Source organism: Penicillium nucicola (genome assembly GCF_028828085.1).
Source record: "Penicillium nucicola strain IBT 29836 chromosome Unknown utg000003l, whole genome shotgun sequence".
NCBI lineage: Eukaryota > Fungi > Ascomycota > Eurotiomycetes > Eurotiales > Aspergillaceae > Penicillium > Penicillium nucicola.
The window spans coordinates 800056-820820 of NW_026643127.1; the positions used below are offsets into that span (position 1 = coordinate 800056).

Genomic DNA, 20765 nt, shown 5'->3' on the forward strand with positions numbered 1-20765 from the left:
ACATTTGCCTGCCATATCTAAGTTGACACTAACTGGACTAACTGCACTAACTACCCTCCTGTACAGTAACTGCACTAATTACACTAAGTCTTGACAATCTCGACAATGACTACGACCTCCACATGCGACTCTGGGCTTCGCGAGGCCACGAGGACACATTAAAGAGGGGTGCGCTACTGGACTCCAATGATACAGTGACATGGGATATCTACACACAGACAACAGATTAAAGATGTGGAGGTATTATTTCAGGCCAATTTCTATAGATTAAGACTTCTCCAGAGATTTCTCCAGCTCCATTCCCTCGCGGAACTCCTCGTGAATGGCCGCCGCCGCCTTCACATCAGGGACCACACAAGGTCGTCGAGGAAGACCACCATAGCCACGATACGACTGTAGACCAGTCTTGACAGCAATGAAGCCACCATGGATAGCAGCCCAGTCCGCACGAGCAACAACCGCCTGCACCTGCTGTGCCTCCTGGACTTTCCCACTGCGATAGAGCTCCATAACCCGCACACAAGATTTGGGAATCATGTTGGCCACACCACCAATGATACCCGCACCCCCAGCAACCAACGTCTGGAGGGTGAAGTCGGCCGAACCTCCAAAGGTCAGGAACTCAGGCTTGGCAGCCGCAATACGGGCCAGTTTGCCAGTGTTCCCACAAGTCAGCTTGCACCCAATGATATTCGCATGCGCCGACAAGGCAATGATATCATCCGAGCTCAGATCCAGCCCAGACGAAGCTCCAGGGAAATTATAAATGAGCACCGGCACGGGCGAAGCATCTGCCACGGCCTGGAAGTGAGCGTGCATGGCCTCGCTGCTCACCAGTGCCTTGTAATAGCTCGGCGGGAGCACCAAGACCGCATCGGCACCCGCGTCGCCGGAGTCTTTGCAGAACTGGATGGTCTCGCGTGTGGAGGGGGCACCACAGCCGGCGATCACTGGCATGTTGCTGTACCCCGCTGCATCGACCGCGCGCCGCGTCGCTGCTGTGATGGCTTTGCGTTCCTCGCGGTCCAGGTGCACGGCTTCGCCGTTACTGCCTTGGGTGACTAGACCTGTGACGCCACTGCGGGCGAGGTAGGCGGCGTGCTGTTCCACGGTGGCAATGTCGACTTCTTCGTCTGGCTTGAAGAAGGCCACGGTGGGGACATAGACTCCGTGGGGGAGAGCATTGCGCTTGGTTGTGCCGTTAGCTGTCATGTTGGGTATGTGTGTGTGTATGGAGATGGGGAGAGAAAGATGTTTCGAGTTGGCTCGGACATCTTTATAAGAGAAATGGCAATGGAGAGATCTTCATTCGTTCAAGTGCCCCCACGTTTTCACCCCACAGTGCCCAGATTGATGAAGTTGTGAAGGGAGTTGGGCTGGAGAAGAGTTTCCCCCACGGGTTATGCGGGGTTCCAGGGTTGGAGGAAGTATCACATAACAGCCGGAGATGTTCTGCCACTGGGAGTATATGTTCATCCTATCAGTTCTGTTTCTGTCGCATCTTCGAGATCTGTGTGACACTTCGATCTCGAGTGATTTGGTCCCCTGGTGTCACTCGAGTAGTACTGGAGAAGCAGCTATTCACATGTAAGACCAGCAAGTCTTGGAGAATCCCCCACACTCGATGCTCGTGGGGGTCGAATCCTTTTCCGATTACTACAGTATACTACTATACGATGCAGGTGGAGGCAATGGAGGCAAATGAAATGCCAGCTCCAATTATATGCGGAGGAGACTTGTAGTAAGTGTAGGAGCAACTGCGAGTAACTTATCCGGTCTTCTACTAAAGAAATATATATATACAATCCACACAGATCGAGGCCATGAAGACCTAATTCATCCTAAAAAACCCCATAAATCCCCCAATTAGAAGCAAAAGGCATGAAGAGAATCAAAAGTGTAGCCATCCTCCCCATCGCATACAAATTCATCCCGCCAAGAACTTCCTCCCCCCCTCGACTCCCACACGATGACCGACTGAATAACCTCCCCAACCCACCAAACAATGGCCCTTCTGTCACGGCCCTCCCTCCGCTCTGTGCGACGGGAAGAACCTGACGGCCCAAAGAAACATCGCCTGAACCGCCGCCGCAGCTCACCAGACTGCCTGGACACCACAACCCCAGACCCCAAACCGCGCTCGAATCTCCCTCTAAAACTTGCGCGCCCGCGGACCTCGAACCGCCGCGACTCCTCGGCCTCCGTTGACTCGGTCGCCTCGCAATTGGCGACGCCGGCGGCTCGCAACGGGATTGGCAGGACCCGCGCCCGTGATCCTACACCGGCGATCGCGACCGACTTATGGTCGAGGGAGTCGCCTGATCCCTTGGATACAATCTCGCCCGCACCATCGTCGGTCGCGTCGAAGCCGCGGCCTGGGACCCCGGCGTTGACGGCGAGATCGGAGTTCAAGGCTGCTGTTTCGCCGGTGACTCGCGCGACTCGTCGGGTGGATACGCGGGTGTCGAATGACGGGCAGGAAAAGGGCAACGGGCATGATGGGGGTGACGGAGGCGGCGATGGCGCGGCTGAGATGAGGTTAACGCGAAATCGCAACAGCGATGCGGGCGACGGCGCGCAGCCCGAGGCCGATGAGAAGCAGACTGGGCGGCGGTCGTTGCGTTCGACTGATACTGGGTCACGGTGTAAGAGTGAGCTTGCACAGTACTTCCATAGCTATGAGCAGATCATCAGTTTGGACGACCCTGAGCCAGGTAAGTTGGGTGTGAGCAGTGGCATATGTATTGGACTCGACTGACTCGGGGTGTTGGACAGAATCTCTCAGTGCCAAAACCACCATCATACTCCTCGATAACCTCTTCCAACCTCTGCCATTCCCCTCACAACCCGACCCGACGCCTTTTGGCAACCCTCTCCTCAAACTGTACGGCTGCGAGAAGATCAACCTCCGTGAGCCGGCCGCAAGTCCAACTGCTATCGACCCGCTCAGCGCAGAGACATACTTCCGCGCGCATCGCAAGTTCGAGCGCCAGGAGAAACAGCTACGAAATATTGAACGAGACCGCGCACAGCATGAACAGCAGGTCCTGGAACGACTCCTCGACGAGCTCCGTGGCCACGACTGGTTACGGGTGATGGGATTGCCTGGGGTTCACGAGAGCGAAAAGAAGCAGTACGAGCCTAAGCGGGACATTCTCATCTCGGAGCTAGTCGCGCTGGTCAACAAATTCCAAGCCTGGAAAGACGAAGAACGACGCCGCAAGCTCGCCAGAGAGAAGCCCGTTCTCGACGAATCCGATGCCGCATCTCGGAACCAACCTCGCAAACGCTCCCGTCCAGCAGAGGATATAGACAGCTCCCCGGCACCAGGGCTAGACATGCTAAGCACACCCGATCCCAACGACGTGGACGCATTAGCAGCGCGCCAGCTCCACCAAGAAGCGCGAGCATCCGCCCCCAAACCACGCAAACAATCAACATCCCGAAAACCCATCCCAAACACCAAAATCACCCGCACAGATGGCGAAAGCCATAGCCACAGCCACAGCCATGGTCATACTCATGGTCATCCCAATGCCGCCGAAACACCCTCCGTCCCGCAGACAAGCCCAAAAGCAAAGAAAAAGCCCGATCCAACTCCACCAAAGAACCTCAAGCAAATGCCTCTCTCCTTCTTCTACGAACCCGTTGTCAAAGATAAACCCTTCACTTCGTTTTTCCGCCAAAAGCACGTCCGGGAAGCAGCCATCGCTGCTACCAAGGGTGATCGCCGCGGTGGCTCTCGCTCCTCACTTGCGTTTGGTCAACCTGTTCCTGACCAGGTCGAGCACGAGTTCGAGCCGCCGGCGGAACTTCTTACAGATGAGGCAATCACTGCTTCTCAACGGAAGAGACGGAGACTTAAGCGGCAGAGTCATGGGTGAGGTGGCTTGTTACTTGTTCAGACATAAACAAGATATGGTTTTTTGGTGTTGTATGATGGGTGGTATTGTTTACAGGTTTACAGGTTTGTATGGTACGGTTGATTGGCTTGTTTCCTTCTCTCCCTCCCTCCCTCTCTCTTTCTCTTTCTTTCTCTCTCTTCTATTACATTTCATCTCTTTCTGTACGATAGCATACTGGCGCTGTGGGCATGGCGTTCTGCTCTTACATTTTATTCTAATGCGCTTTTTCATGGACGGGATGTCCCGGCGCGGGCGTTGATGGAATATGGGTTTCGTGGGCTGAGGCTCTGGGTTGTATATTTATATCCTTGGTTCCGGTAGTTAGGTCATGGGATTCTGATTTTCACGGAGATGTTGTTCATTCTCCCAATGTTATGTGTTCTTGTATAAAGATTTACCAGGGATTTGATGGAATTGGGTGGTGTTTGTAGATGCTATGGCGACAGGAGTGTAGTATATCAGGAAAGAAAAATGATAAGTTATGGATTGCATACAGAAGAAGATTCTGAGAGGCTGAGATCTTGTGCTGATCACTTGCCTGCCTTTCCTGCTTCTTTATAATACCTTTTCTCCTTTTCTCCTATTCTTATTGATCAGGCTTTGAATCGTTCGTTATGCCTACCTGGCCATTACTGATCCTGAGCATCTCCTAGGGGTTCTTGTTCTTTCGTTTGGCCCAAATTGCCAAGGGAATGACTTGCTGGTCTAAAATTATAAGGACATTTGGCTGGGTTAATAGAGGTAACGTTATTAATCCACGGCATATTGTCATGCCAGGGTCATGACGTACATACTGTGTGCCTCATACTGTAGCTTCAGTGCCAACCAACGATACAGTATAAATTAGAGAGAAACAAGACAGTCCATATGAGTCACAAACAAAAAAAAAAAAAAGACAGAAATAGCTACCGGAGCCTGCCAGCACCTCCGATTGAAGTCCGACGAGGCCAGCAATTTAGAGCGGCAACAGACGTCCAAGCCCAGCCGAAAGCCTCCAGCTTCCAAAGTGGCTAGACTGGCTAGCCTAAGCTTAAAAACACCTCAGCCCTAAATCTGCAGGGATGAGTGGAACCGATGGAATTTTCCATAGCCCTTCTACAGCATCAACTACAGTATGATCTTTTCTCGAAGTATACCGTCGAACCAGAACCGCCGACCGACATCGGAGCGAAGTTTTCTATATTCCCCAGTTTTCAACGACATCTGAAGCAACTGACCCAGTGAACTAAAGCCGTTCAGTAAATTTCTATTACGTCGCGTCCAGTTGATTCGTTGCGGCGGTCCGCGTCTCGGCGCTCCACTTCCGCTTTGGGTGGCGGTTTCTTATTCTTCAAGAGCTTTTTTTTGTCTTTGCAGTTGCGTTTTGGTCCTTTTTTTTTCCAACTGTGTTTGTGATCTCTTTCTGCTTTCGTCGGTGCTTATTGGGTCTTTGGTTGTGGGTTTTGATCGAGTTGTGAGATCTACAGCATTCGCGCGTTACTGTTTTTTTTGATATCGGCCTTCACTATGAGCTCATCTGCGGATCTGGAGCTTGGCTCGAAGGAAAAGAGCTTCGATCTCAATCAGGCGGATTTGGATGCGGATCTTCAGAAACCAGACTATGTGCCGCAGTACAAGCAGGATGCGTTTGGTGATGAGGAGAATGCGGAGGTGAAGTATAAGGTGCTGAAGTGGTGGTATGTCTGCATGGCTTTGATTTTGGGAGACTCCTGTGGCTAACTGTGATTCTCTTAGGCAATGTGGTTTGCGTATGTGACGATTCTCATCTTTGGAGCTGAACTTGTGTTGAGTTTTAGTCTAACATTTCCTAGTTATGGTCGCTGAAACCGTCTCCCTGGGTGTTCTATCGCTGCCTGCTGCTATTGCAGGCCTTGGGTTTCTACCGTATGCTGGTCCTGACCTGAATATGTGAATCAGAACGTCAGAAACTAATGCTGTCAATAGTGCGATCATTATTCTTGTCTTCCTCGGCTCACTGGCCACATATACTGGCTACGTGATTGGACAAATGAAATGGAAATATCCTCACATCTCGACAATGGCCGACGCAGGCGAAGTCCTGGCAGGAAAATGGGGTCGTGAAATTCTCGGTGTCGCGCAAACCATCTTCCTTGTCTTCGTCATGGCCAGTCATCTGTTGACCTTCACCGTGGCCATGAACACTATCACCAGCCATGGAACCTGCTCCATCGTCTTCGGCATCGTTGGCATGGTCGTATCATTCATCTGCTCCTTGCCCCGAACCCTAGTGAAGATGTCCTGGCTCTCCCTAGTCTGTATGTATCCAATGTCCCCGACTCTCCAAGCGCCAGCTAACAACCCCCAGCATTCGGAAGTATCATGACAGCAGTCTTGATCGTCATGATCGGCGTCGGAATCGAGAAGCCCGGCGGCCGCACCGAACTAGTCGTCGAAACAAACCTCTACCTCGGCTTCTCAGCAGTCTGCAACATCGTCTTCGCCTTCTGCGGCCACGCCGCCTTCTTCGGCCTGATGGCCGAGCTGAAGAACCCGCGCGATTTCACCAAGTCCCTCTGTCTGCTCCAGGGCATCGACATGGCCTTGTACCTCATAGCCGCCATCGTCATCTACCGCTACGCCGGCGCCGATGTCACCTCGCCAGCGCTGGGATCTGCCTCGCCCATGGTCGCAAAGGTTGCCTACGGCATCGCCTTGCCCACTATTGTCATCGCCGGTGTCATCAACGGCCACGTCGCATTCAAATACGTCTACACGCGCATCTTCCGCGGCACAGACCGCATGCACAAGCGTGATGCTGTCGCCATCGGCTCTTGGGTTGGCATTTCTCTTTCCCTGTGGATTCTGGCTTGGATCATCTCTTCCGCCATCCCAGTGTTTAGCAGCTTGCTCAGTCTGATCGTATGTTATACCCACCCACTCATTGTCCTTGTTAATGTATCGTCCATCTAACCTTCATCTCAGACTGCTCTCTTCGCCAGTTGGTTCACCTACGGTCTGAGCGGCATCTTCTGGCTGTTCATGAACAAGGGCCTCTGGTTCTCCTCGCCACGAAAGATCGCCATGACAGTCCTCAATGTCTTCGTCATTGCCGTCGGTGCGGCTATCGTACGTCGTCTAGTTCCTGTCCTGTTATTATTCCATCGCTAACTTGAATCCAGTGTGGTCTCGGCCTCTACGTCTCCGGCAAGGCAATTCACGACAATCCCAGCAGCGCGAGCTTCTCTTGCGCCAATAATGCTTAATTGCGCACCAAAGCTCATCACTAATATTGTTTGGCTTGCATAAAATGGGTATAGACGGGATGGGATATACGGCGTTACAATTTTGCATTTGGGGCATTTACATTCATCTTTCATTGTGGCGGTTTCGAAGCTCGCTTGCAGCTATCGTTCGCTATGGCCTATTGGCACTGTATACTTACTACTCTCTTGTCTTGCATCTGGGCCTGCCGTGTGCAGGTGACCTTCTAAACTTATAGACTTGTACAAACACGCATTTGCTTCCACTGAACTTATTCTTACTATGTGTCGTAGGTGTCTAAATCAATTGTTTCACTAGATCAACTCACCTTCCTGATGTTGCAACATCCAGCCGATCTCCAAGCGGGATGGACACCACCATGGGTCCATGCACAATATCTCCGACTTGAACCCCTCTATAGAATCCGCGCCAATTTCTCTAGAGACCCTCGTCCCGTCCAGGAGTGAAACCCGCTTGCTGTACGAATTATCTTCCCACGTGGTAGCGTGTCTGTCGGGTCAAGCCGCGCTCGTATCCTGCCGACGGGATGATATGCGAGGTACAAGCGCGGCGAAGTATAAAGCAGCGGAGATTTGGTTGATTCAAAGAACGCATTGGTCATTCTACTTGAGGATAGCTCTTTGTTGATTTAGTTCATTTCACTTGCAAAGATGGGCTTGAGTACCAGAAATATCCTGAAGTTGTCACTCGCATGTCTCGTTAGTTTGGCAACGGCTGCAAACACTCGCAAACCTGTTCATTTGAGTCTCTCTGGGCACATTGACCAGTCCGAGGTGTACTCATTTGTATATGTTCCATTCGAAGTGGAAGAGGGCGTTACGTCCATCAGCGTCGTGCAAGACTACGCACTGAAGGGGAACGGCAGTTCCCTAGACCTGGGTCTATTCGACCAACGCGGGATCGACGCTCCCAACTCATTTGGTGAATTCGGAAGTAGAGGATGGTCAGGTGGGAAACGGTGAGTTGGAACCTATCCTTTTCGCAACCTTGTTGTTCGGGTATACGGTATACAGTACCAGCCGAAATCAGCTTGCTGATACCATATCCATGATACCAGAAACAATTTCACCATCACGCCTGCATGGGCAACACCGGGCTATAACCCCGGACCCATCAGCCCAGGAACCTGGAATGTGGCACTGGGACCGTACGAATCCACGCCAAAAGGCATAGACTGGACGCTCCAGATCACGCTAGGCTTCGAGCCCGCCAATACAACATTCACAGCGACCTACGCGCCGACAAGCATGGACCCGATGTGCAATGGGTGCGCCGAAGGAGAAGACTTTATCTGGCAGCGCGGCGACTTCCACATGCATACCATCTACTCCGACGGGGAATACACACCCGAACAACAAGTGGGCATCAGCCAAGCGCAGAACTTGTCCTTCATCTTCCTGAGCGACCACAACACAGACACGAGCAACCAGATCGCCGGAGCGGTGCAAGCTGCACAGGCGCCGGATCTGCTGATCGGTCGAGCAATCGAAGTCACGACCAGGTATGGACATTGGCATGCCGTCGGCATAGACAGGGAGCAGGTAATCGACTGGCGGTATAGGCCGGGTGATAAGCCTGGGTTTGCGGAGGCGGCGGAGCAGGTCCGGCGGGCTGGGGGCTTTGTGTCTGTGAACCATCCGTTTGCGGAGTGCCCGGCCTGCAATTGGAGTCTTGGGTGGGAGAGCAATGATGCTGTGGAGGTTTGGAATGGGCCTTGGGATTCGACGGATGAGCTGGCGGTGCAGGCGTGGCAGGGTATGCTTGTTGCTGGGAAGAGGGTTACGGCCGTTGGGGGGAGTGATTCTCATTCGCCGCCTTCTGTTAATGGGTTGCCTACTTCTGTTGTTAAGGGACGGGGACGGAGTCAGGCGGCGATTGTTGAGGGCGTTAAGAGTGGGAGGGTTTATTTGGTGCAGGGGCCTGGTATGGATGTTGCTTTGGAGGTGAGGTCGGAGTCTGGGGTTGCTCCGGCTCAGATTGGGGATAGGGTCAGTGGTAAGATGAAGCAGGTTCGCTTTTCTGCGGAGGGCTTGGCTAGGCAGCGTTTGTGTTTGGTCTCTGATCGGGGATATTTCTACAATGCTTCACTTGTGGACCACAAGGAGATTGTGCACGCAGTCCCTTCAGGGGCGAAGTTTATCAGGGCGGAAGTGAGGAATTCGACTAGTGATGAAATGTTGGCTCTTACTAACCCCGTGTGGTTCTCATGAAGTCAAAGTGAGGATAAAAGAGGAGATGTGAGAATTGTTTCGAGTGTGCTTCCTGTTGATCGGGTTGCTATCAAGCTCTTCCAGGTCACTGTGTTCCGTTAGCACGCCATCAGCTGGCTACGAAGAAGAAAAGGAATAAAAAGCAAAAGAATTGAAATTACTAGTGAAACTAGTCAAGACTTCACAGAGAGCAACATGATTATCAGGAGACATAAAGAGAAGAGCAAATGACCCAGTTCCTATTTCTGATCCCTCGTATCATTCTTTTCCTTCAGGCTCTCAGCACGAGAATTGTCCTCGACCGCGCGCAGGAACTCAAAACGAGGACCGGTGGTGAGAGCAGCGTGAGTTGCAGGAGAAGTATCGGTGAGAGCGTCCAGATAGAGAGAGAGGATGTGGTAGGTAAGAGGCATAGGGTCGCACTTACGGTTGCGGTCGGTACTGTCGTGGCAACGGGGCAGGGCCTCTCCGTTGGAGTCCTTTGACCAGAAACAAGAACGATGCATACCGGTGCAAGCGACACACTTGTCCAAGTGAGCCTGGGTGTTGAAACGGGGCATTTTATAGCCCTTGTTGTCGATCACAGGAGTGGAAGGGTTCGTGTTGCTGATCTGAGGAGCAGAACGAGTGGGTGTAGAAGAGCCAACTGGGCCTGATACCTGCTTCCGGCTCAGAGCTTGTGGAGGGGCCTGCAAACCAGTGGTGGAGAAAGCAGTATCAGGATGAGATATTGAGCCTTGAATGAAAGAAGAGAAGAAAGTTGTGGTAGCAGAAGCAATATTTCAATTCAACATTTTTTAGATATTCAGGTAAGCCAAACATGATCTAATGTTGAAATAATGATCGGAAGTAGATTTGAATGAGGAGTCCTCCAGATCTACCTGCTTCGATCAACAGCCGATCAGCGCATATCATTCCTGCTGGACGTGAGATCGGGACCTTCGCGTTTGCATGCTGACACCGGCCAGATCCTCTCCCTTTCTCTTACAGGCGCTGAGTTCAGTAATGCCATGTAAGCAGCGTCCTCTGTGTGAGATCTGATCGAAATGGTGGGTAGAGCCTTGAGATGAACTTCGGCATCTACATCCACACTGTAACATCGAATACTGTAAGAACAGCGAGAGAGAAACCTGATAAGCAGACAATTAGTATTGCAATTGAACAGGCGTGCATATCATTAACAAGCATTGTGAAGGAGTTTCAGAGAGAAGATTAAAGTCGTCAATGCCTCACACATCCGCAGATGGCATGGCTTTCCGGCTAAGGATGACTATACGTTGAATTTCATCATGATCACGAGGGGTTGGGACTGTGTTGGGTCAGATGAGACTCACTCGGTGTTCTGACATCTGGCAGATAGCAGGTGGGCCTTAGCCTCAGTTCCGTGATTCGGTTGATGATTGTGATTATTCGGTCCCATTGGATGCGCGTGAGATTCAGCACTGCGAGGAGTGACGTCGAATCTTGTCATTCAGTCATCGTAGGAGATGATCCTGCGACCCTGGTATGGCACGCGTGGCTCTGTCGGCCTCTTCACTGGAGGTTGATCAGAGCCGTAATCCAGAGGTTCAGCGTCCATGTCCTCCGCGACGCGTTTCTTGGGGGGTTTCCGTCCCAGTGGTTGCGTTTGAGATCCAGGACTGTGAAAAGCAGCCTGGGTCTCTTCAGTTGGGCTTTTCACATCTGGTGGGCTATCCCCTGAGGGTGCCATGCGAGCCTCGTACTCTGCATTCTCGATCTGCAACTGCTTCTGTCGCAGCAGCGCGTGGATTTCACTGTGTCTGAAGATGCGGATCTGCTCGTCTGTGAGTGTGCGCTTCACTCCGTCGGGATAGTATCCGAGATCGTCCTCTGCGAGTTGATCATTTCCTGGTGGGAGGATGGGCTGTGGTTTGCCTGGGAAGTGCTTGGCATGGAAGGCTTGGAGATCATCCTAGCAAATAGCGGGTCAGTCCAGCGCGAGGGTATTCCAAGCTTGGGGGACATACCGGTGTTACGTTGGGGACTTGCATGTTGGAGGAGTTGACGCGAATGGGAGAAAACGCGGTCGCGTGAAAATGCTTACGGTAATCCAGTACCCACCTCGGCCCTCAGCTACTGTTGTATAGATCCAAGACAGGGTACTCCCCCCTTTGATCAACCGTAGATTCATTGTATTATTAAATGCCCACGGCCTCTCTGGAATTTTGGAGATATCCTGTTCTAAAGTCTCTGCGAGAGCGCTCGACTGGCCAAAGCACAACTCATAGAGCCTGTTCTAATGGAATACTTACCACGTTATTTCCCATCTTAGCCTTGACACTATCAAATGCAATAGTTCTCGCTTGCAAAGCTTTTAGGTCTATACTAGCAACCCGCTGGCGATCGCTCTCACTAGGTCCCGATAGACTCCAAGCAAGTGAGATATGAAAACAGTCAGAATAGTCCTCTGATAGCGACGCACCATTCTCTCCACGGGGCAAGGCGTGTTTTAGGTTCCTCATATGCGAGGAGACCGCGTAGAGAGGTGGCTGATCAAAGCGAGCAAGGGCGGAATTTGATAGATTCAGCAGAGCATTCAGACAATCATGCGCCGGCTTCTTGACACGCAAGACAAGGAACCAGCGTGTCTTGTCGTAGTTGGAAGCCCAGCCCAGAGAATCGGGTAGTACCTCAAACCTAGGATGGATCAGCAAGTTTCCAAAAAGAAGCCGTGGACCTCTGGCCCAGAGATCTAGAACATACGGTGAGATATGCGAGTCATGGATGGCTTTTTGCAGCAACTCGGTAAACGGCGCACGTTGCTCAGTGCGGAGAACCACCGGCCGAGACAGGCTGATATGGAGCGGCAGCTGTGCATGGAGATCGCTATGCAACAGACTATGAACAGTAGGCGCATTCTGATTCAGGGAAGTCTCGGCATGAGCAACGAGTTCTGCAAGGAGTGACAGCTCTTCTTTGGCGGGATACCCTATCACGAATTAGCTGCTGACTCTGGGTGAAACAGGGCGAGGAGCTGCAACGCACATTCTAGGTATAGATGCGTCGGCCAGTTGCCTTCTACATGGGGAATGGCGCGTTTTCGACCGCCATGAAGACTGGGGTCATCTTGTACGCTGACGCGTGTGCTGGAAGCATAGAGGTCGTGGAACGCTGCAGGCAGGGGCGGCAGCGATGGCCCTGGAGTTGGATCATGGCGGGGTTTCTTGCATGGGGGCAATTCTCTAGACTCTGACTCTGGCTCGGACTCGGAATCGGAATATTGTACAAGAGGCATTTGGCTCGCACTTGGAGGTTGGAGCGGTCTGTTTTGGGCGGAGAACTTTGATGTGGGCCAATCACTGTCAGATCTACACAGCCTTACTCGCATTTTCCTTTCTACGACATCTCGTTTCTAAACTTAAATGTTCTACAAAACCTCTGATATTTGTGACATGTCATCATCCCCGGAACCATGTTGTGCGACAATGGCTCTATAGCCTGAGATCTAGAGCCTAGCACTATTGACGGTAAGATTTGAACTACTTGTGTGAGAAGTATTTATCAAATCAGCAGTGTATCCTGGAATAACTATTTATTTCTATGAGAGACTACTTATAATTGGAATATGACTGTGATTTTCGCAAGTTTCTATTCGTTAATCTTCAAGCCGCACCCGCACTTTAACATACAACGAAGATGATGACAACAGAGTCGATTTGATACTCGTGCTATTCTCATTAACGTTACGAATAGGCTAGTATAACATAGAGTTTCAGCAGCCACCACTAATCAGATTTCTGCCGAGTAACTGGATTGCGGGGAATGCAGGGCCCCTAGTATGGTGCGCTATTGATCTCTTCATATTGAAGACAATTTGGCATGCGAAGGACTTTGGCTTCTCAAGACACCATGTATAATATAAATGACATAGACTTCTGTAACACTGAAAGGTTTGTTGAGGAATATCGCTATATCCACCTCTATCTCTAAACATCCTTGCATAGTCGTCATCTTTCCGCTTTAAGAAGAATGCCATACAGAGCTGACATGAGACCGAGCAAAGAGCCAGATAGCCCAGCATCTCCTGCTGTGCTGTGAATATCCGAATGCGAATGGACGGAAGAGACTCGTATTCAGTCCGCCAGTCCTTGAAAGAGGCGACGGTTCTGCCAACCAGGCTTTCCTTGCTAGGCTTCTTGGCCTATAATTTCTGTCAGCGACACATTTTCCTCACATCTATTTCATTTATTATTTTCATGTTGTTCCAAGACGTCAACACACGAGTAACATATGACAAGCACGTCGAGTCAGATGCAGTCTAATTCAAAAGCATTGCGTGTATCTACTCTCGGCTTTATCATAGTTAGAATGGAATGACCATCCCTGACAAGACTTTCTGATCAATTGTCGGACAGTGTGATACTGACCGGAGGTTAACCACGATATCCAACAATCGGATGAAATAGAAGCAACTTTTGAAGTCCCAGGTGAAACGCGAGTCTGTCAGATTTCGACTCTGCCGCTGGACCGAGTGGAATATTACATATAAACTACGGATTTGTCCCGGTTTTTCGAGATATTCGTAAGTCAGGAATTCACAATCAAGTGATCAGATATCAGATACTACAGCCTATTTGGTAAGATCCGCGATGAATGTCCCCCAAGTGTGGAGCCCTACTTACAGGTGTAGTCAACAACCATTCTGTCAAAATGAAGTCAGGCAGTCTTTTCTTGTTTTTCAGCATGGCACTTGCTGTACTGGCAGCCCCTACAGCTTCACCAGGTAAATGGAAATGGCATACCATTCTAGATGCAGCTCGTTAATGAATGCAAGATGGAGAAGAAGTCGACTATGTGAACATCGTCGACCGTGATGTGGATAATAAACAGGCCGCTGAAAGCACCGAGTGGGATGGTGGTCGTGGAGGCGGTTGGGGTGGTGGTGGTCGTGGTGGAGGATGGGGTGGCCGAGGAGGTGGATGGGGCGGTGGTGGTCGTGGTGGTGGATGGGGTGGCCATGGAGGTGGTTGGTAAATGAGTATTTCAATGTTCAATGCTTGGTGAAAGGAAATCGACTCGATGGAGGTGAAAGCTTTGAAATACGTTAGCAGTCACTTGAGTTGAGGTGAAGAGTGCATTCATTGCTTAGTCTGTTTCAATTGAGCAGCCACATTCGTTAGAAATTGCACCGTCGTTCCACCTGATGCTTGCTACAAAATTTGAGTTTGTAGAGATATTTATTTGAAGGTTTGACGGGATAGCTTTTGAACATATTCATTAGAATACTCCATGAATGGGGAGATGAACCGAGCATTTCTTGGCCTAACTTGCTACTAAACGGGACTATCAATAAGTCTACGGGTGTAATGAGTAGTTGATCTATGCTGTGTACAGTCGAGTATTCAACTGGAGCCTACATCGATGGATGAAAGATCTGGCTTACTATCACGTTCGTCTGTCTAGGTACACCAAACCGATAGCATCTGTTACCACCACGAATCACAGAAGTAACATTATGAGTAAAAAGATTTAATGCTGTGCCAATGGGCATTCTACGGGAATGCATGCAAATGCTGTCAATGTCTCCCAACCGAGCGTTCTATAGGGAAACACGATAGTTGCAAAACAACCTCATCTGTAGTGTAGTTTAGTCAGGGCCTCCAGGGCTCTTTAATCAATGACAGTCATCGAAACACGAACCCAGGATAACAATAGTACAAAGCGACAAGGAACAGGCGGTCAGAATCAACTTATACGGGGAAGAATCTAAAGAAAAAAAAGTCGATTATTGACGCCCTTGACTCAGAAAAGCAAGGGTACAACTCGTAATCCGGGATCTAGATCATGCCAGGGGTGTAACTTTGGCCCTAAGGAACCGCCCTTGACAGACCAGTCCCTGGACATAAGCTTAAATATTAGTGAGCGAGTCATCGGTCCGGCCGGAAGTCAAGGTTCAAGTGTTGGTAAATACTGGTGACGATAGCTCTATATTTCACGTGGAATGAGGATGAGCAGATCAGTTGGAAAGTCGACAGCGGATTGGATGGGGTGGAAATAGTGGAGGAAAGGAGGGAAGGGATATCGTCATCGGAGTCGATCAGGACGTGGAAGTCTCGGATGTGGATGCAACGTCGGCCTTGCATGACTTTTGAGTTTTTATAGATGGTGAATCATGGGATGAATGGAGTTAGGTAATAACTAGCAACAGTGGATTTGAAACTATTCACGAATACAGTGTATTTTCGCGTCGAGAGTCAGGGGAGAAGTAGTCGGACTATAAGTAGAGTGGCGTTAGGTTCTTCAGCCAATCCGGGCTGACCGGATGATATCACTCGAGAAGAAGAGCAGGGTCCCAGACTAAACTTCAATAGGAGAGACCCACGGTAAAATGGAGCCCATATCCATGTCATGTCCATGCCGACAGGTGGTACTAGGCGATTATTGGTAAAGCCATGGACCGATGAAAATTCTAGCGCGCGAACTAAAGTCGGATAAAGTCTGATCTTCCATGAGCTGCGCAAGACGTCACGTCACAGTCGTTGCTTCCCTGACTCATTTACTTCGCGGGATTCCTCTTTCTATACTTCTTTTCCTTCATTCTCCTCGGATATTCTTCTTGGATCACTTCTGTTCAGATCGCTGCGAACTATACTACACCAGCTGACGCTCAGACCGATATCGCAACTGGTGACCTATACTTCTCGTACTGAAATCGTGTGATCTCTGGATACCGCACCGCAACACCCTTTCTTCTCTTCCAAATCATTCAGGAACATTGCAAATGGCCGTTGATTGTATGTCCATGGCCTCGCGCCACCATCCTCATCACCCTTTCAACCAACATACCTCATTGGATCGGAGCCCAAGTATGAACTCCAGCATGCGCAGCAACAACCCTTACGCTCGCTACATGTCTCCGGCGCCATCAGGGTATTCTCGACGGGCGCGCTCTGATTCAGTCAGCTCTGCGCCGTCCATCTGGTATTCCGGCACTCCCGAACACCATCCGGTTGAGCCGAGACGCAGTCAGGACCCATCTGTGCCTCGCCGCCGTCGCACTACTCACAACCCTCACAAGCCATCGCGACACTCGCAGCTTGTGCAACCCGACATCATCGATCAACTGGACGATGTCTCCCTGTTCTCTTACCACCATGAGGGTCCCTATGATGCTGCCCGTCCCGAACGCAACCGCATCAGCCAGTACAGCCCACTTGAAGCTGTGAAGGAATCCAACGCCGAGGCCCTCCGGGCGACTCCGCAGCACAAGATTGCCGATGCTCTGAACAGTCACCGGCCATTGGACGGTGTGGCCTTTTACCCTCCCGGAACTACGGATCGGAGTGGCCAGGAGTATCAATACGAAGAGGGCTCCAACATGATGAATGATTTCTCTGGCAACTTCATGCGTCTTCCAGGAACGGTATGCATTGTGACTTTATTTTTCAATTGACATTTGCTAATACTTTCCAGAAATTCACGGACGACGATTTCAAAAATGACCCATTCTACAACCGTCCACTCACAAACCCATTCTCCTCAATCAAGAAGAGGATCAGTCTGCGCTTGAAGAAGCGCCGCAGCTCTGCCTAAGTCTGTCGTCTCTCCGCCCCTCTCACTTTGACGACCTCACGACCGGATTGTTTATGATTTTCATGTGATTTTATGATGATTGGATAATGGGATACCTCGATACACTTGGAATTGGGGTTCGGTGTTGGATACTATTTCTTTTTTCATTGGTTTATGCTCATTTGATTTTGGTTTCTGTGATTTTATGTTAATAGAGGCTGTTTTACCTCGGCGTGTTCTTAGGTGTTTCAATATAGGTCTGGCCAATATATCATTACTACGTTTTTCCCTCCGTGAGATCGCTCCCCCTCGTATAATTCTACCACTCAGCATACCCAACAATCAGCCAAGCATCTTGGCCCTCTCACCATCCCACCTGATCATTTGGAGATGCAAATGTCAATCCCCGGATTCAAAAATGTCACGCGTTACACCACGCCGATCCCCATCCTGGGCATTCCTTACCTCCAGTTCCCATTCCCCAGTTCCACAGTTCCCCAGACTCCGTCAGACATCTCCGACACAATCCTAACTCAAACCCCTTGGGCCCTCCAAAGTCACCGACTTTTCCCCTCCTGCCAACCCCAACTATAAGCCCCCATCCCCCATCACCAACACCCCAGGCCTCCACGTGCCAATCTGCACATCTGCATATGCACTCACCATGCGACCGATCAGGAATACGGACCGAGTCTCGTGCCCTTCTTACCCCACAATGGCTTCAATTTGGGTTTGGGTCTGCTTTTTGCCTTTCCTTTTGGGTTTTGCTCTGCCCTGAGCTACCAAGATCATTACTTCCCCCGCTTCATGTGAAAATCCCTTTGCCCCGCCAAAGGCTGAAAGCCACACTGAAAGCCATAGCCCTTCCCTCCATAGAAACACCCGATCTCGGGCTCGGAAGTCGGCTCGGATATCCGTGCCTTCTGACTGTACTGTACACCCTGCAGGTGGCTTGAGTTTTCTGATGCCCAAAAGCAAACATCCGACCTGCACGCTGTATATCGGGAAGGGGCGTACAGTATACTGTACAGTCATTCGTATCTCACGGCTGCATTGCATGTCAATTACGGGCTATTGTATGAATCATCCTGATGCCTCGTGTTATAATCTGGTGGCAACTTGCAGGATAGAATTGGGCTAGGTGTCGCGATAAGAAGAGTTGGTCTTATTGGGTGGTTAGGGCAGGCTGTGCTGCTGTGCGTATCAGAGACGAACACGGGAAGAATCCGGTTTTCGTTCTGGAAGGCGAACGTGGGAAGTTCTTTATAACTGAACCTAACGCATAACTTGGAGTATACCGAATCCTGCCGAATCCTTATCCACGAGGTGACCTGTTTCCTATTCTGGTCCTGCAGAGAACATGCCAGAAAAGTCCGATCGAATAAGCGAATCATCCGCTAGGATCATATCAGGGAAAGAACGTCATCTCACTGGCGGAAATCGCCCGGAGTCGCCTTTATGGTCAATGCTTAACTTAGCATATCGGCAACCCGGCCCCGGATAGCAACGGGTAGGTTCCGCCGAGTCGCACGAATCGCACTTGGTCACTTATAAATCAAAGCAAGAGCCTTTCCGCACTATGAAACAAGACGCAGTGTTCCTGGCTTTCATTTACCCCTTGCATCCAAAGACCCCTGCATAAGACCCATTGGCGAAGAAGATCAATCACCTAACCGAGGCGCAATATGGAAGCGAAGCAGGACTCCGTCGGGGTTATAGCACTTTCCACTACGACGAGCTATTCTTCGTAAACATGACGACATTGGTTAGCATGTCACCTTCCTAGTTATCTCTGGCAGCGTTGCAATGACTCTAGGCCACCGCGTTACCCCGCTTGGCGCCGACGAATGATTGCTTCATAGCGGATATCACCGCCAGGCGATGTGGAGCCCTGCGGCTTCGGCAAAGCTTGGTGGTTTGGCTCTGGGAAGACAATTGATCTGCGTTTATTTCGTGCATGCAGCGCGCAAATTGGGAACGCCATGGTGTTGTTAAATAGACAGGATAGTCTCGCTGTTTGGTTGTCTCCTTCGAGCTGCATAAAATTATCTCGCGATGTTGGTCTTGGCGCCGTTTACACTGCTTGTTGCTGCGGCTGCTGCTTTGCAGAGTCCGCATCGTAAGGCTGCATCTTTGAAACAGTCGGTCAGGAATGTTCAAAAGAGGGATGTGGCTGCTAGTCAGACTGAGTTTCAGTATTTGAATAAGAAGACGCAGAGTGAGTTCAGATGGGTTGTCTATGAATGATTGAACAGCAAGTATTAATGAGATCTAGAATTCGCCGTCAATGGTACTCACTTCCCCCAGGTGCCTTTCGATATTGGTGAAAGTTATTCTGGTCTTATATCCAATACGCCTCATGGGAACTCGAGCTTGTTCTTCTGGTTCTTCCCATCTACCAACCCAGCTGCGAAGAAGGAGGTGTGTCAGTATCAAAGCCCTTACTGGATCTGTTCTAATTTTCGTCTAGATTACAATCTGGCTGAATGGAGGCCCCGGTTGCAGTTCGCTCGACGGTCTGTTGCAGGAGAATGGCCCTTTCCTGTGGCAATCCGGTGTATATGAGCCTGTGAAGAACCCTTACTCATGGACCAAATTGACCAACGTGGTCTACATTGATCAGCCCGCTGGCACGGGTTTTTCTCCTGGTCCAGCTTCGGTGGAAAATGAAATTGATGTCGCCAATCAGTTTAACGATTTCTGGAAGAACTTCATTGAGACCTTTAGCATGCAGGGTTATAAGGTTTACATTACTGGAGAGAGCTATGCCGGTCAATACATTCCCTATATTGCTTCCGGGATGCTGGACCGCAAGGACAAGACACATTTCAACCTGAAAGGCATTCAAATCAACGATCCTTCTATCAACGAGGATGAGGTTCTGATCTATGGTGCGTACCACCCACTTCCTCTGACTGCTCCTCCCCTAATACAACCCAGCCCCCGCCGTCCCAGCATTGAACTATTTCTCCAACGTCTTCGGCCTAAACGAAACCTTCATGAAAGAAATCAACAAACGCAACGACGAATGCGGCTACACTGAATTCCTCACCAAAGCCCTAACCTTCCCCCCACCAAAAAGCTTCCCCGTCGCACCAAATCCCAGCAAACCAGGCTGCGACGTCTGGGACCAAATAGTAAAAGCCGCAACATACATCAACCCCTGCTTCAACATATACCACCTAACAGACTTCTGCCCCTTCCTCTGGGACGAGATGGGATTCCCCTCTCTAGCAGGCGGCCCAAACAACTACTTCAACCAATCCGCGGTCCAAGAAGCCCTCCACGTCCCAACAACCAACTACGCCGTCTGCGGAGGCGACATCTTCCCCAACGGCGACGGCTCACTCCCCAGCGCACTAGGACCCCTACCCCGCGTCATCGAGCAGACGAATAACGTCCTCCTCGGCCACGGCTGGTACGATTACCTTCTTTTCGCGAACGGATCCCTAGCTACAATCCAGAACATGACCTGGAATGGCAAGCAGGGCTTCCAGAAACCCCCCACCGAGCCGTTCTTCGTGCCGTACACGGATGCCTTGGATAAAATCGCAAACGGTGACTCTAGTACCCCCTGGACGGCGGATGCCGGTGCCGGTATTCTAGGCACGGCCCATACTGAGCGTGGTCTGACCTTCAGTACGGTCTACGGATCTGGTCATGAAATCCCCCAGTATGTTCCTGGTGCGGCCTATAGGCATCTCGAGTTCTTGCTCGGGCGTATTGAAAGCCTCCAGCAGAAAGGCTCTTTTACTGCTCTGTAAATATTCCCGAGTGGTATTATAGGAAGAAAGAACAAGACAATCCCGTGTCTGCGCGGATTTAGCTTAAGTCCGAAACGCGACGTTCAAGAGAATCCCTCCGCCTTCCAATT

The 20765-nt window shown here is 50.6% G+C and overlaps 9 protein-coding genes across 9 annotated transcripts; 6 read left to right on the top strand and 3 right to left on the bottom strand.

The window, feature by feature from the left end:
- Window positions 1-267: 267 nt before the first annotated feature.
- N7511_003877 (dihydrodipicolinate synthase family protein) lies at window positions 268-1212 on the bottom strand (the record flags this gene model as incomplete). The annotated part of the gene is made up of 1 exon (XM_057126302.1): window positions 268-1212. One exon carries the CDS (start codon window positions 1210-1212, stop codon window positions 268-270), a length of 945 nt encoding a protein of 314 aa, XP_056985192.1.
- Window positions 1213-2005: 793 nt separating this feature from the next.
- Window positions 2006-3884, top strand: N7511_003878 (acetyltransferase SAS4-like domain-containing protein; the record flags this gene model as incomplete). Its single annotated transcript, XM_057126303.1, has 2 exons — window positions 2006-2714; window positions 2776-3884. 2 exons carry the CDS (start codon window positions 2006-2008, stop codon window positions 3882-3884), a joined length of 1818 nt encoding a protein of 605 aa, XP_056985193.1.
- Window positions 3885-5411: 1527 nt separating this feature from the next.
- On the top strand, window positions 5412-7129 carry N7511_003879 (neutral amino acid permease; the record flags this gene model as incomplete). Its single annotated transcript, XM_057126304.1, has 7 exons — window positions 5412-5581; window positions 5640-5653; window positions 5717-5789; window positions 5850-6181; window positions 6232-6785; window positions 6849-6992; window positions 7046-7129. 7 exons carry the CDS (start codon window positions 5412-5414, stop codon window positions 7127-7129), a joined length of 1371 nt encoding a protein of 456 aa, XP_056985194.1.
- Window positions 7130-7798: 669 nt separating this feature from the next.
- On the top strand, window positions 7799-9358 carry N7511_003880 (PHP domain protein; the record flags this gene model as incomplete). The annotated part of the gene is made up of 2 exons (XM_057126305.1): window positions 7799-8106; window positions 8206-9358. 2 exons carry the CDS (start codon window positions 7799-7801, stop codon window positions 9356-9358), a joined length of 1461 nt encoding a protein of 486 aa, XP_056985195.1.
- Window positions 9359-9597: 239 nt separating this feature from the next.
- On the bottom strand, window positions 9598-9918 carry N7511_003881 (uncharacterized protein; the record flags this gene model as incomplete). The annotated part of the gene is made up of 1 exon (XM_057126306.1): window positions 9598-9918. The coding sequence occupies one exon, from the start codon at window positions 9916-9918 to the stop codon at window positions 9598-9600; it is 321 nt and encodes a 106-aa protein (XP_056985196.1).
- Window positions 9919-10829: 911 nt separating this feature from the next.
- N7511_003882 (uncharacterized protein) lies at window positions 10830-12614 on the bottom strand (the record flags this gene model as incomplete). Its single annotated transcript, XM_057126307.1, has 4 exons — window positions 10830-11291; window positions 11632-12016; window positions 12083-12308; window positions 12365-12614. The coding sequence occupies 4 exons, from the start codon at window positions 12612-12614 to the stop codon at window positions 10830-10832; spliced, it is 1323 nt and encodes a 440-aa protein (XP_056985197.1).
- Window positions 12615-14146: 1532 nt separating this feature from the next.
- N7511_003883 (uncharacterized protein) lies at window positions 14147-14353 on the top strand (the record flags this gene model as incomplete). The annotated part of the gene is made up of 1 exon (XM_057126308.1): window positions 14147-14353. The coding sequence occupies one exon, from the start codon at window positions 14147-14149 to the stop codon at window positions 14351-14353; it is 207 nt and encodes a 68-aa protein (XP_056985198.1).
- Window positions 14354-16100: 1747 nt separating this feature from the next.
- N7511_003884 (uncharacterized protein) lies at window positions 16101-16912 on the top strand (the record flags this gene model as incomplete). Its single annotated transcript, XM_057126309.1, has 2 exons — window positions 16101-16742; window positions 16793-16912. 2 exons carry the CDS (start codon window positions 16101-16103, stop codon window positions 16910-16912), a joined length of 762 nt encoding a protein of 253 aa, XP_056985199.1.
- A 2034-nt stretch (window positions 16913-18946) lies between these two features.
- On the top strand, window positions 18947-20655 carry cpdS (uncharacterized protein; the record flags this gene model as incomplete). Its single annotated transcript, XM_057126310.1, has 4 exons — window positions 18947-19109; window positions 19167-19312; window positions 19362-19782; window positions 19832-20655. 4 exons carry the CDS (start codon window positions 18947-18949, stop codon window positions 20653-20655), a joined length of 1554 nt encoding a protein of 517 aa, XP_056985200.1.
- Between the last annotated feature and the right edge of the window lie 110 nt (window positions 20656-20765).